General features: G+C 37.2%; 1 protein-coding gene across 1 annotated transcript in view; it reads left to right on the top strand.

The window, feature by feature from the left end:
* The window catches only part of BRWD1 (bromodomain and WD repeat domain containing 1), a 142,346-nt gene that overhangs the window by 109,881 nt on the left and 18,386 nt on the right, over nucleotides 1–14,079 (top strand). The window contains exons 32-36 of the mRNA XM_037737689.1: nucleotides 364–436; nucleotides 1,275–1,316; nucleotides 3,273–3,416; nucleotides 4,052–4,204; nucleotides 8,138–8,304. Coding sequence (XP_037593617.1) covers nucleotides 364–436; nucleotides 1,275–1,316; nucleotides 3,273–3,416; nucleotides 4,052–4,204; nucleotides 8,138–8,304 — 579 coding nt within the window. The remainder of the gene's footprint in view (nucleotides 1–363; nucleotides 437–1,274; nucleotides 1,317–3,272; nucleotides 3,417–4,051; nucleotides 4,205–8,137; nucleotides 8,305–14,079) is intronic.

Raw genomic sequence — 14,079 nt, 5'->3', positions numbered from 1 at the left:
TTTTTTTTTTTTTGTTTGTTTTACCTTAAATCATCTATTTTCCTTGTACTTACTGTTTGAATACTGCTAGTGATGATACTTAGACAACTCATCCATGTATTCATCCAGTTGAGGCCATACATATATTATTTCTGGATTACCTGCTTAATTTTGATACATACTTAACTGAGAACAAGAAAAACCGTCAAGATTCTAAATTAGCATTTAAGATGGCTAGAGGGTTGGGTCAAAACCTGATATTCCTCTGTTTGAAAATAGGCATGTATAGGTTGGGGAACTGTTTACATTTTAATGTATAGTTTGAATCTTTGCCAAGAAATCGCTATATCTGCATATTTTTAAAGTGAAAATTTGTTTTTTTAGGAATCAACATTGTACAAACATCTCAGAAGTTTCTAACACATCTGAAAATGATGAGCAAAATGCTGAGGATTTGGTATGAAGTTTGTTGATTTTATAATGGTTTTTGTTAATTTCAAGTGGTATTTTTAAAAAGTAAAGAAAAAAATGTTGGCTTTCTAATACCAGCTCTTGCAGTAGTCCAATGAACCAATAGGGCATTTGATAAAAATATATTTTAAATTTTCTAAATGATTTGTGAGGTAATCTGTTTCAGCTAATATCAATTAAAATATAGGTGAATAACTTGAGGTTATTTTGAAGGAGGCTGTCTGTGTTAGTTTGGGAAGTCAGATATATAGAACATAATGCCAGACCATTCAGTGAACCTCTTTCTATATCTTAGCTAGTGAAAGGTATATTATATAAAGTACCTTGGAGGCTGGGTGTAGTAGCTCACACCTGTAATTCCAGTGCTTTAGCAGGCTGAGATGAGAAGATTGAATGAGCCAGGAGTTTGAGACTCTGTCTCTACAAAAAATAAAAATGTTAGCTGGGTGTGGTAGCGCATGCCTGTACTATAGAACACAAAATTCATAAACTATAGGAATCTGCAAGTGTCTGGGGATTTGTGGATAGAGGCAAAACACAAGTTTTCTATTTAGGAAATGCATAAAGCATCTTTTTATAGTTATACTTTTGAATTTTAGAATTAGTTCATGTTCTTAGGGAATGAAAAAGGATTATTAAGAATGATTGGTTTTTTTTCAAGCCTGGGTGCCACAAAGATCATCTGGTAGTCTTTCTTTGGAGATTTTGTTAATAACATGTTATAACTCTGGTAAGACCAAACGTCTTTGATATGTTATATATTAAGATTATGTTATTTTCTAATGAGATTCTAAATACTTAAGGTGCTCTGATTTTATTCCTAGGATGATAGCGATCTTCCTAAAACATCTTGTGGAAGAAGGAGAGTAAGTTACTCTGCATGGTTGACTTTTGTAGTTTGCTTTTTCTTTGTTTTAAAATCAATTCAGGATTTAGTTTTTGTCTATGTTGATGCAGGTCCTAGAAAGGTTTAATAGAAGAGTTGGGATTTGTACTATATTCTCAGAGGGAGATAGAGTAAGAAGAGGCCTTGGAAGAAATAGAGAGGATACCACAGGAAAGATTAAAAAAAGCTGAAAAGACATACCCATAGATGATTAAGGGCACTACACCTGATTGGTGTAGAGGTTGGATGCTGGAGTGACCAGAGTGTCTGTGTCTGGCTGTTATGTTTGGGGTAGATTATGGTGATATTGAAATCCAAGGATTTCATTTGAAGTAGAGAATCAATTGAACAGCCAAAATAGATAATACAAATTGAAGGATAAGAAGATGTGTATTGAAGGAGATGAATTAGGAATTCATTGCAAGAATACAGGGTGAAGGATGGGTACCTAGTCAAGGATATTTGCTTGGAATGGAGAGGAAGGGAAAATTATGAGACCTTTATAGGGAAAACTAACTAGGATTTGGTAGTTGAACTTTTTAAAATAATGGAGATATGTAGGAAAGATGAGGTTGAGGGGTAAGGAGAAGGGTATATGGAAATAAGTTTATGAAATTGGGTAATCATAGTGGGGTATCATGAGGCTTTGAAGTTCAAATATAATAATTAAAATTAAAGGTTATTAATATGAAAATGCTTAAGACATTTTAGCCCAGATCATTTTAAATTTCCTCCAAATGCTCCTTAATTATGAAATATTAATTTATACCATGCTCTTGCCCCCCAAACACTGAAAAGTTAGACCTGAAATAGTCTGATTTGAGTAGCAATTTTCATATAATTTTATTTTTAAATAGACTCCCAATTGTTTAGTATTTGTATTTGTTTGCTGTTTCTGCTGCAGCAATTGACAAGTTTAGTTGCTTAAATAATAAAAACGTATAGGCCGGGCGCGGTGGCTCACGCCTGTAATCCCAGCACTTAGGGAGGCCGAGGCGGGTGGATCACGAGGTCAAGAGATTGAGACCATCCTGGTCAACACGGTGAAACCCCATCTCTACTAAAACTACAAAAAATTAGCTGGGCATGGTGGCATGTGCCTGTAATCCCAGCTACTCAGGAGGCTGAGGCAGGAGAATTGCCTGAACCCAGGAGGCGGAGGTTGCGGTGAGCCGAGATCGCGCCATTGCACTCCAGCCTGGGTAACAAGAGCGAAACTCCGTCTCAAAAAAAAAAGAAAAACAAACGTATTACCTGATAGTTCTGTAGATTAGAAGTTTTCATGGGTCTCACTAGGTCATTATCATGGTCTTCGTATGGCTAGAAGCTCTAGGGAAGAGCTATTTGCATTTTCCATCTTCTAGTGGGTGTCCTCACCTTGGCTTCAGGGCCTCTTCTTTCATCTTCAAGCCAACAACATAGCATTTTTCAGTCTCTCTCTGACTCTGACCTTTCTGCCTCCTTCTTATAATAACTTTTGTGATTATATTGGGTCCAAGCAATTAATTCAAGATAATCTTTCATCTCACAGTCTATACCCTTATTGCAAAATACCTTTACTCATGTAAGGTAACATAGTCATAGGCTGTGAAGATTATGATGTGGACATTTTTGGTGGGGCCATTATTCTATCTATCACATTATCAGATATGCTTCATATTCTGGGAAAAGAAATATTATAAACCTGGGAGGTGAGAGGTCATGGAATAGCTTTTCACTAGATAATGTGCTTTCGTTAGAGTATGCTTTTCATAGCTAATTTTGTAATATTCCTGAAATTGGTTAAGTTATAACAAATATGTTATGCATAGTTTAATATGTTGACAGCAACGTATGTGACATTATTGTGTTTTTCTAGAAGAGAGATCAATTACATTTTTACCGAAGTCTTACACCAATAGTGTGATTTTTCTTAAGACCATGAATGTATTTTTAGGTGCATGATGGGAAAAAAAGCATCAGAGCTACCAACTGTGTTGAAAGCAACTGGAAGAAACAGTGTAAGGAACTAGTGAACTTAATTTTTCAGTGTGAAGATTCTGAACCATTTAGACAACCTGTTGATTTGGTTGAATATCCAGTAAGTTTCCATTGTTTAAATGTTTGGGGCTTTTCTTGTTTCGCAGTGAGGAAATTGGGGTAGAGGTATTAAGCTTTAAAGAGAAACATACCTAGGCTTTATGTTAACTTTTTTGCTTTTATCACTAAGTTAGTGGTAGAAGTGTTGTTTTACATAGTTTCCTTCAATTTATAGACACCCTTGTAACTCATTTAAGAATTTAGACTTAGGTAACCAGTATTATATAACAATGGGATGGATGTACTTAGATCTCTAAGTAAACCCAGCACTAGGAAAACTATAAATTGGATAAAAGTGTGTTTTCAGTTTTTAAAAAGGGAAATTGGAAGATAACTTTTTAAAAAAAAGTTAGATTATAATAGCACAGAGTTACTATAGGATGCTTAGAGTGTACAGCAATAAATAAAAACTATTCCATTGTTGTTAACACTAGCAATAAATCATTAACATTTTGGTATATTTCTTTCTATCTTGTCTTTGTTTTATACCTGTTTTTAAACATTATTAATGAATTTTAAGAGTCCTCTAACCTTTTCCTCTCTTCCATCACTTCAAATTTTTTAGAGATCTGATGCATTTACTTTTCTAAAATCAGGAAATGAATCTATGAATTAATTACTGTTTTTAAAACCTAGGACTACAGAGATATTATAGATACCCCAATGGATTTTGGAACAGTAAGGGAAACTCTAGATGCGGGAAATTATGACAGCCCTTTGGAGTTTTGCAAAGACATCCGGTTGATATTTAGCAATGCAAAAGCATATACACCAAACAAAAGATCAAAGGTAATTTTTTAAGTGGTTTATTGAAAAAAAGTGTGCCTGATCTGTGTAGATAATTTTCCACTGTGTAGTAGAGGTTGGAACATTAAAGTTAAGTGAATAAGGTAAGACTCTTAAAAGAGCTTCTGCTACTGCCCAAATATTTCAGTTTTTGCCTTACATCAGTTGATGTTTATCATAATCTCCTTAAGTTTTATAAGCAAGTGGGGATTAATGGGAGTAGGCATCAGTAGAAAGCGAACAAATTTGATACACGGAGTAAGAGCCTCTGTTTTATATGTATAAGGATCTTAAGTGGATTGGAAACATAGATCGAGACGTAAGAATATTAAAGTGAAAAGGAAACTCTGAAGTGTTGTGAGACTATTGACAGCATAATAACATTTGGATTTGAAGAAGCAACACATGAGCTATCTGATTAAGACCACAAAAAATGGTACAGAGACATTGGAGGCTCTTTGCTTGTTAGATGTGTTAGAAGCTAATATTATGACATTGGATTTTTCTTTTTTTCTTCTAGCCTACTCAAGTGGAGTGTGACACTAGGTTTTTGAGAATAAGCTTTATACTGAAAGTTGACTCCCAAGGAGACAGGAATCAATTTCAAATCTAACTCCCTGTGCTGTCTTTAAAGTAGTATTTTATTTATTTATTTATTTATTTGTTTGTTTGTTTGTTTATTTTAATAAAAGTTTTAGGGTCTGGATTCTGAGATTAGTAGGTGATTGGTGGAAGGAAAGGAGAGGTCACCTGGAAAGTCTTTGGGCATGTATATTTATTTCTTTATGTTACCTCATGGGTTGTGTGTGCATATTTGGGGGAAGTTAGTATGAAACAGGCTGGAAATTCAGGCTGTGATGTCAGCAGGCTCATTCTGTGCAGACTTCACTTGGCCCATACTGGTTTTCACCAATTTTAGCCAGCTTTTTTATCTCATAAGCAGAGGGAGTTTCAGTATTTTTGTAGGTTGGGTTTCTTTTCTGTCATCTTGTAAACTTAAGAATTTTTGTTAGTTACTGGTTTCTTTAACTATTTGGGGACACACAGTTTCCAGTAGAACATTACTTCATTGTTAACGTGTTCTACATTGGGTAACTTTTCAAAACTTAATGAGGCCTATAATCCCAGCACTTTGGGAGGCCAAGGCAGGCAGACTACTTGAGGCCAGGAATTCGAGACCAGCCTAGCCAACATGGTGAAACCCCTTCTCTCCTAAAGATACAAAAATAGGCTGGGTGTGCTGGTGCTTGCCTATAGTCTCAACTACATGTGTGAGGCATGAGAACTGTTTGAACTGAGGTATGAGAGCTGCTTGAACCTGGGATGCGGAGGTTGCAGTGAGCTGAGGTCACACCACTGTACTCAACCTGGGCAACAGAGCAAGACTCTATGTAGCCAGTGTGTTGAATAATTTTTAAAAGTCATATTTAAAGTAAAACACTTGTCTGATCTTACAACATTTTTTGGTGTCTACAATCGGTGACATTAACTGTTTGGCTTTAACTGCATTTCCCCATCATTACTTAATATTAGACTCCTCCTGCATTACTGCCTCGAGTCTTGATTTGAGAACTCTTTGTTGGATTCAGGATCCACACTGCTTGCTGGATTAGTTTAACATTCAAGGCTAACATTTTTCCAAGCTTTGGTTTTTGTCCAAGTCACCATTTGTAAGACTATTTCTTTTCAGAGACAAAATAAATTTCATTCAAGTCTTCCTTGCACCAAATACATATGTTTGAGGACACATACCATACAATTCACCACTGAAAGCTTGTAGATCAGTGGTTTTTGGCATAGTACATTGTCAATTGTTCAAAACTATGGTTAACTATATATAACATAATATTTGCCATTTTAGCCATTTTTATGAATATAATTCAGTGGCATCATTTATGTTTATAATCTTTTTAAAACTTTTTCATCATTCTCGACAGAAGCTCTGTAACCATCAAGCAATAATTTCCCCTTACCCCCAGTCCTTGGAAACCTCTAACTTCTTTGTCTGAATTTGTCTGTTCTAGATAATTTCATATAAAAATCAAGATCTTAACATATTTGTCCTTTTGTGTCCAGCTTATTTATTTCACTTAGTGTAATGCCTTAAAGGCTTATGCATGTTGTAGCATGTATCAGAAATTTATTCCTTTTTATGGCAGAATAGTATTAAAGGGTGTGGTTATACTATATCTTATTCATTCATCTCTTGATGGCCAGCTGGGCCATTTCTATTTCTTGACCATTACGAATAATGCTGTAGTAAATTTTGGAATACACATATCTGTCAGAAACCTTGCTCAATTCCCTTGGGTATATCCTAAGAGTAGAATTGCTGGGTCATAGGATAATTACCTTTCCAGGAATCACTACACTATTTTCCATGTTGGCTGTACCATTTTACATTTTACATTTTTTTTTGAGACATTCTCATTGTCGCCCAGCCTAGAGAGCAATGGTGAGATCTTGGCTCGCTGCAACCTCTGCCTCCCAGGTTCAAGCAATTCTCTTGCTTCAGCCTCCCAAGTAGCTGGGACTACAGGCATGCTCCCCCGTGCCCGGCTAATTACTGTGTATTTAGTAGAGACAGGGTTTCACATGTTGGCCAGGCTAGTCTTGAACCCCTGACCTCAAGTAATCTGCCTGCTCGGCCTCTCAAAGTACTGGGATTATAGGCACGAGCCACTGCACCTGGCAGAATAAAATTTATATATATGAAATGCTGAAAATAATTGTCAGAGATTATTTCAGATTAAGTATAACAAATTTGACATTCATTCGTGAGTGTGTAATATATATATATACATATATATATATATATATATATATATGTATGTATATGTATGAGATGCATGTAAGAAATTCCCTATCTCACATACTTTTAAAAAAAATTTTCTAGGGCCGGGCGCGGTGGCTCAAGCCTGTAATCCCAGCACTTTGGGAGGCCGAGGCGGGTGGATCACGAGGTCAAGAGATCGAGACCATCCTGGTCAACACGGTGAAATACCGTCTCTACTAAAAAATACAAAAAATTAGCTGGGCATGGTGGCGTGTGCCTGTAATCCCAGCTACTCAGGAGGCTGAGGCAGGAGAATTGCCTGAACCCAGGAGGCGGAGGTTGCGGTGAGCCGAGATCGTGCCATTGCACTCCAGCCTCGGTAACAAGAGCGAAACTCCGTCTCAAAAAAAAAAAAAAAAAAAAAAAATTTTCTAGTGTTGGAGTGTCTTGGCCATCCACTGCCATGCCCAAGGCTTATATTTATCTTTTGAGCATTAGGCTTTTACACTTATTTTCTGGAATGGCCATGGAAGAGTATAGAGTATTTCAGTACATACATAGCTGTATCCAAAATTATTTAAGATTTGATGTTATTTAATTATAAACATTGTTAAAACAGAAATCTTTCATATGCATTAAAGTTCCAGGTTATAATTTTCTACTACTGGATGCAAGGTATTCTTCTGTTTCCTTTTTAGAGTTAGGTGGCATTGAAAACAGATCGCAGATAGAGACTGGTATATAAAAGTGCTTTTGTTCCCTTGCCCCAAAGAGACACAGCACTTCTTTAGCCCAATTAGCAGCTTTAAAACCAGTCAACTTCCATCTAACTTTAGGAGAAGGGTATAGTTTTGATTTGTACATACAGATGTCAGAATGGGCAAAAACAGTTAAGATTCACTGACATATAGACACAAGTTCTAAATCTGGATGTTTGACTTCAGACTACTTTCTTAACATCAGAGAGGTATGTATGTGATACTTTTTGTTTTTTTCCAGATGTTATTGAGGGAAGAGCGTTGGAAATAGAAAAAATAGATGGCAGCCACCGTCTATAAACAGTGATATAATATATTGCAAGTGATCTCAATGATTACAATTATTTCTTAAATACTTTTAAGGCAATTTTGTAATTCTACTTTGTTTTTATATTCTTGCAGATTTATAGTATGACCTTGAGATTATCTGCCTTATTTGAAGAAAAAATGAAGAAAATCTCTTCTGATTTTAAAATTGGTCAAAAATTCAATGAAAAACTTCGAAGAAGCCAGAGATTCAAGCAGCGGCAAAATTGTAAAGGTGACACTCAGCCTAACAAAAGTATCAGGTAAATTGCTTATGGCAAGCTTACTAGCTTGCTTGCTTGCTTGATGTATTTATTTATTTAATTTTGGAGACAGAGAATCACTCTGTTGCTTAGACTGGAGTGCAGTGGCATGATATTGGCGTACCACAACCTCTGCCTTCTGGGTTCAAGTGATTTCCTGTCTCAGCCTCCCAAGTATCTGGGAGTACCACTCCTGGCTAATTTTTATATTTTTAGTAGGGTTTCACCATGTTGGCCAGGCTAGTCTTGAACTCCTGACCTCATTATGATCTACTCACCTCGGGCCTCTCAAAGTGCTGGAATTACAGGCATGAGTTACCATGCCTGGCTTGTTATTTATTGATTTATTTAGGAGACAGAGTCTTGCTCTGTCACCTGGGCTGGAGTACAGTGATGCAATCACTGCATCCTCTACCTCCTGGGTTCTAGCAATTCTCCTGCCTCAGCCTCCCGGGCAGCTGGGACTACAGGTGCATGCCACCATGCCTGGCTGATTTTTCATATTTTATTAGAGACGGGGCTTCACTGTGTTGCTCAGGCTGGTCTTAAACTTCCGAGCTTAGGCAGTCCACCCGCCTCAGCCTCCCAAAGTGTCAGGGTTACAGGCTTGAGCCACCATGCTCTGTCCTATTTATTTTTCGAGACAGGGTTTCACTATGTTGCCCAGGCTGGAGCCTAGTGATTTGATCATGGCTCACTGTAGCCACAACCTTCAGGTCTCAAGCAGTCCTTCCCACCTCATCCTCTCGAGTAGTTGGGACCACAGGGGTGTGTACCAAGCCTGGCTAATTTTTTAAAATTATTTTTCGTAGAGATGGGGTCTAGCTATGGTGCCCACACTGGTCTTGAACTCCTGGGATCAAGATCCTCCCATCTTAACCTCCCAATATGTTGGGATTACAGATGTGAGCCACTGTGCCCAGCCTCTATGCATTTTCAAAAAATTTAAGGTTGTGTTATTTAATCTATAGAGTAGTGTGCATTCTGAAAAGACTAGTCATGGGTTTTATAGCTTGAAAGCATTTCTGTGAACACAGAGCTGTTGTATTGGGTTGTAATTCTATAAATATGTAAAATAACAGTTTTTTTCCTAATCTTAAGGATTATATAAAGTATCATTTGTATTTTGCATAAGAATTGGCTTTTTAATGTCGAGCAGGGATGCCCAACAAAAGCTCCCTGCGTAGATTGGGCCACGCAGTAGGAGGTGATTGGCCTGCAAAGCATTACCACGTGAGCTCTGCCTGCTGTCAGAGCCGTGGGGCATTAGATTTTCATTGGAACATGAACCCTGTTGTAACTGCATGTGGAGGATCCAGGTTGTGTGCTCTTTAGGAGAATCTAATGCCTTATTATCTGAGGTGGAACACTTTCATCTCAAACTCCTTCCACCCTCTGACCCCAGTCCCAGTTCATGGAAAATTTGTCTTCTACAAAACTGGTCCCTGGTGCCGAAAAGGTTGGGGACTGCTGATGTAGAGAACAATGTGATTTTTATGTACAGTCTTTTGAGTGTTTGATTGTGTAAAGAAAAATGTACCCCTGATATTAATACACCTCAGTATTACTGAGGATTATTTGTAAAGAAATATAAAAGGAAGGATTTATTCACTTTCTCAGTAATTGTATATTAATTTACATTCTGTAGTCTTTGACTATGTAGTTTAGATTAATGTCACATTTATAGGTAGTTTACATTGTTACAGTATAAAAATTGAGTTGTGCACTGTTTAGTTTGTTTCCATTTATATGTTCAACATGCAGTATACCCCTTGCCGGGTTTCTTTATGGTTGCTCTGGGGACTACACTATGCATCTCAATCTATTGCAAACAATCAACTTCATATTAATACTATTTTTATTTGAGTACATATAGGAACTTGGCTCTAGTATAGCCTCCTCCCATCTCCCTCCAGGTGGGGGTGGTATCAAATCACATTTTTTTTTTTTTCTTGAGACAGAGTTTTGCTCTTGTTGGTCAGGCTGGAGTGCAGTGGTGTGATCTCGGCTCACTGCAACCTTCGCCTCTTGGGATCAAGGTATTCTCCTGCCTCAGCCTCCCGAGTAGCTGGGATTACAGGCACCAGCCACCATGCCTGGCTAATTTTTTGTATTTTTAGTAGAGATGGGGTTTCACCATGTTGGCCAGGCTGGTCTCGAACTCCTGACTTCAGGTGATCCAACCACCTTGGCTTCCCAAAGTGCTGGGATTACAGGCTTGAGCCACTGCGCCTGGCCTCATATCACATTTTTTTGTATGTCATGATGTCATGTTTTCTGTAGTTGTCTTTTTTAGTTAAAAATAATATGTATATTTATGCCACTTTTTATATTTACCCTATGCAATTTCCATTCTTAATGATCTTTATAAAAGTGTGAATTTAAGTTATCCTCTAATGTCACTTCTTTTTGTCCTAAAGGACTGTAGAATTTCTTGTAAGGCTGATGTGATAGCAATGAATTCTCTGTTTCTATCTGTCAATGTCTTATTTTCACCTTTGTTATTGAATATAATAGTTTTCATGAATACAGAATTCTTCATTGACACTTTCCCTTTTAGCATTTTTAGTATTTCAGCCCATTGCCTGCTGACCTCCATTGTTGCTGAAGAGAAGTTAGCTATTAATCTTACTGGGTGTGGGGTTCCTTCCCTTATATATATTGAATTGTTTGTCTTTTGCTGCTTTTAAGATTTTTCTGTTTGTTTTTATCTTTCTACTGACCACCATGTGTGTAGGTTTGGATTTGAATATATCCTACTGGGAATTTGTCCATGTTTGTGGATGTGTTATGTTTTTCATTAAATTTGAGAGGTGTTCAGCCATTATTTCTTTAAATATGTTTTTTCTGCCCCTTTCTTTCCTTTATTTTTGGCACACCCATTATACTTATGTCGGTATAATTAATGGTGTCCCACAGGTTTCTGAGGCTTTCTTCATTCTTTTTTCTTTCTATTCCTCAGCCTAGATGGTCTGTATTGACCAGTCTTTAAGTCGACTGATTTTTTTCTTCTGCCAGCTCAAACATGCTGCTGGGCCCATCCAGTGAATATTTACCTCAGTTATTTTACTTTTCAACTCCAGAATTTTTATTTTTTATTTTATTTTTTATAATTTCTCTTGTTATTCTGTATTGAGTCATCATTATAGTTGTTTTATGCATATGGTTTCATTTAGTTCTTTGAATATTTTTATAGTAGTTGATGTAGATGTCAGTATTTGTTAAACTAAGGCTGACATCTGGGTCTTCTCAGAGACAGTTTCTGTTGGACACATCTCCTCCCCCACACCATGAATGGGGTATACTTTCTTATTTTTTTGTATATCTCAATTTTTTGTTGAAAACTGGACATATTAAATGATGCAACTCTGAAGTCACATTTCTCGCATGTTAACACATTGTTACAACTCTAGTTATAATCCTTTTTCCTCAGTAATGGCTGTTTCCAGGTGTGTGTGTGTGTGTGTGTGTGTGTGTGTTTGGCTCAGTGACTTGCCAGATTAATTTTGCAGTCAGTCTTCCCTGTAGTGTGCAGCCACTCAAGTCTTTGCTCCCTCATGTCTCCCCTTCCCTGCCCTTTTTTTTTTTTTTCTTAATTTTTTGTGCCTGGCTTCCTATATGTTTTACTTGGGTCAATCAGCATAACTTAGTGGTCAGNTTTTTTCCTAATTTTTTGAGCCTGGCTTCCTAGATGTCTTACTTGGGTCAATCAGCATAACTTAGTGGTCAGCATAGCCTAGGGTCTGTTTGTGAGATGGAGCAGACTTAAGTTCAGGCTGTTACAGGTCTACATTGGCTTTTACTTTCTGCTTCTGTTTCATGAGACATAAAGGTCTCAAGATCAGTCCAAGATGAGCAGATAAACTGGACTTTTTGAATATGTGTGCATCCTTCCAGATATCTTGGAAGATGATGCTTTTCAGACTTCCGTGAGCTGTCTCATTCCCTAGATCTAATTTTTCAATTTTGTCTGAATTCTTGCTTGCTCCAACAGTGTCACAGCCTCAGATATCTTGCTGTTGGCTTTGCTGGATTACTAGCAATAACTAATATATTCAGTGCCCTGAGGCATACAGCTTTTCTTTGGCATTCCCAAATCAGACCAGTCCCCTCCTCATAGGTATTATGCCCAGGGAAGTGAGGGGAGGGAGCGGCCTGAGGGAGGTGTGACTGGGAACAGTCTTAAGTTAATATTAATATGCCCTAGATCCCATTGTTTTTAACCTAAGTTCAGTTGTTGTTGTTTTTCTTTGAATAAGCACTTTTCAGTATTTTAATATGCCTTTGGGTAGTATCTAGAATTCTGAAATGGTTGTATTTGATAATTTTGTCAGTTTTAATTTTGCCTTTTGGACAAGAAGATTTGCTGAATTTCTTACCATTCCTGCCCTGACACCCCACTCCTGCGCCGACTTCCCATGTTTAGAATAAACGGGTTCACACTGAGCCTGATAAACATATCCATTAGGTAAATGGTTCTGTTCAGCTGCTTTGCAACTTGTTAATTCAGAAATATACATTATGTACAAAGTAATATGCTAGTCTTCTCTCTCTTTTTTTTTCTTTTCTTTTTTTTGAGATAGGGCCTCACTCTGTTGCCCAGGCTGAATGAAGTACGGTGGCATAAGCACAACTCACTGCAGCCTCAGCCTCCCTGAGTAGCTGCGACAACAGGCATGCACCACCATGCCTGGCTAATTTTTAAATTTTGTGTAAAGATGGGGTCTCACCATGTTGCCTAGGCTTGCCTGGAACTCCTGGGCTCATGTAGTTCTCCTGTCTTGGCCTCCCAAAGTGCTGAGAATATAGGTGTGAACCACCACACATGGCCCCTCACCTTTTAAATTTTTTTATTTTGAAATAATTTAAAATTAGAGAAAAGATGCAACAATAAATTCAGTGAACTCCTGAATACTCTTTTACCTAGACTCACCAGTTGTTCAGTTCACATTATTGCCACATTTGCTTTATTGTTGCTTTAATATTTTCTCTAGTTCATATTTTTTTTGAATCATGAAAATACTTTCTTCTGATATCATGTTCCTTTACTCCTAAATACTTAGTGTGATTTGCTAAGAATAACATTCAAGTTTTAACTGAATATTTAATATTTCTACGGTTAACTCAGTGTCACTTAGGGCAAATTTGTTTTTTAATCCAGATACAATTTAGGGTCATGTATTCCATTTAATTGATATGTCTGTTAAGTCTCTTTATCTGGAATTTTTTTCTCACGATTTCTTTGTTGATATTTTTGGAAGAGTATGTGTCTTTCATTTATAAAATGTCTTACAACATTTTGTAGATTAAAAAAAATTTTTAAATCATTTAAAAAGCCCTACTTTATACCAGGTTAAAAGTATAACCGTTGAGAACGATGTTGGATAAAAAGGGAAAAATTTCACTCCAGCCATATTACCACTTTTTTGATTTAAAAAAAATAAGCTTGTAATACATATTTTTATTTCTTTTTTTGATACAGAGTCTTGCTCTGTCATACAAGCTGGATGTGTGATCTTAGCTCACTGCAACCCCTGCCTCCTGGGTTTAAGCAGTTCTCATGCCTCAGCTTCACAGGAAGCTGGGATTATAGGCATGCACCACCACACCTGGCTAATTTTTGTATTTATATTAGAGACGGGGTTTTGCCATGTTGGCCAGGCTGATCTAGAACTCCTGGCCTTAAGCAGTCCACCTGCCTTGGCCTCCCAAAGTGTTGGGATTACAGGTATGAGCCACTGCACCCGGCCTATCTTTTTTTCTTTTCTTTTTTTT

This window comes from Cebus imitator, unplaced genomic scaffold (genome assembly GCF_001604975.1).
Source record: "Cebus imitator isolate Cc_AM_T3 unplaced genomic scaffold, Cebus_imitator-1.0 Scaffold41, whole genome shotgun sequence".
Lineage (NCBI taxonomy): Eukaryota > Metazoa > Chordata > Mammalia > Primates > Cebidae > Cebus > Cebus imitator.
The sequence above is the reverse complement of the archived record's forward strand: the minus strand, read 5'-3'. Positions and strand labels throughout refer to the sequence as shown.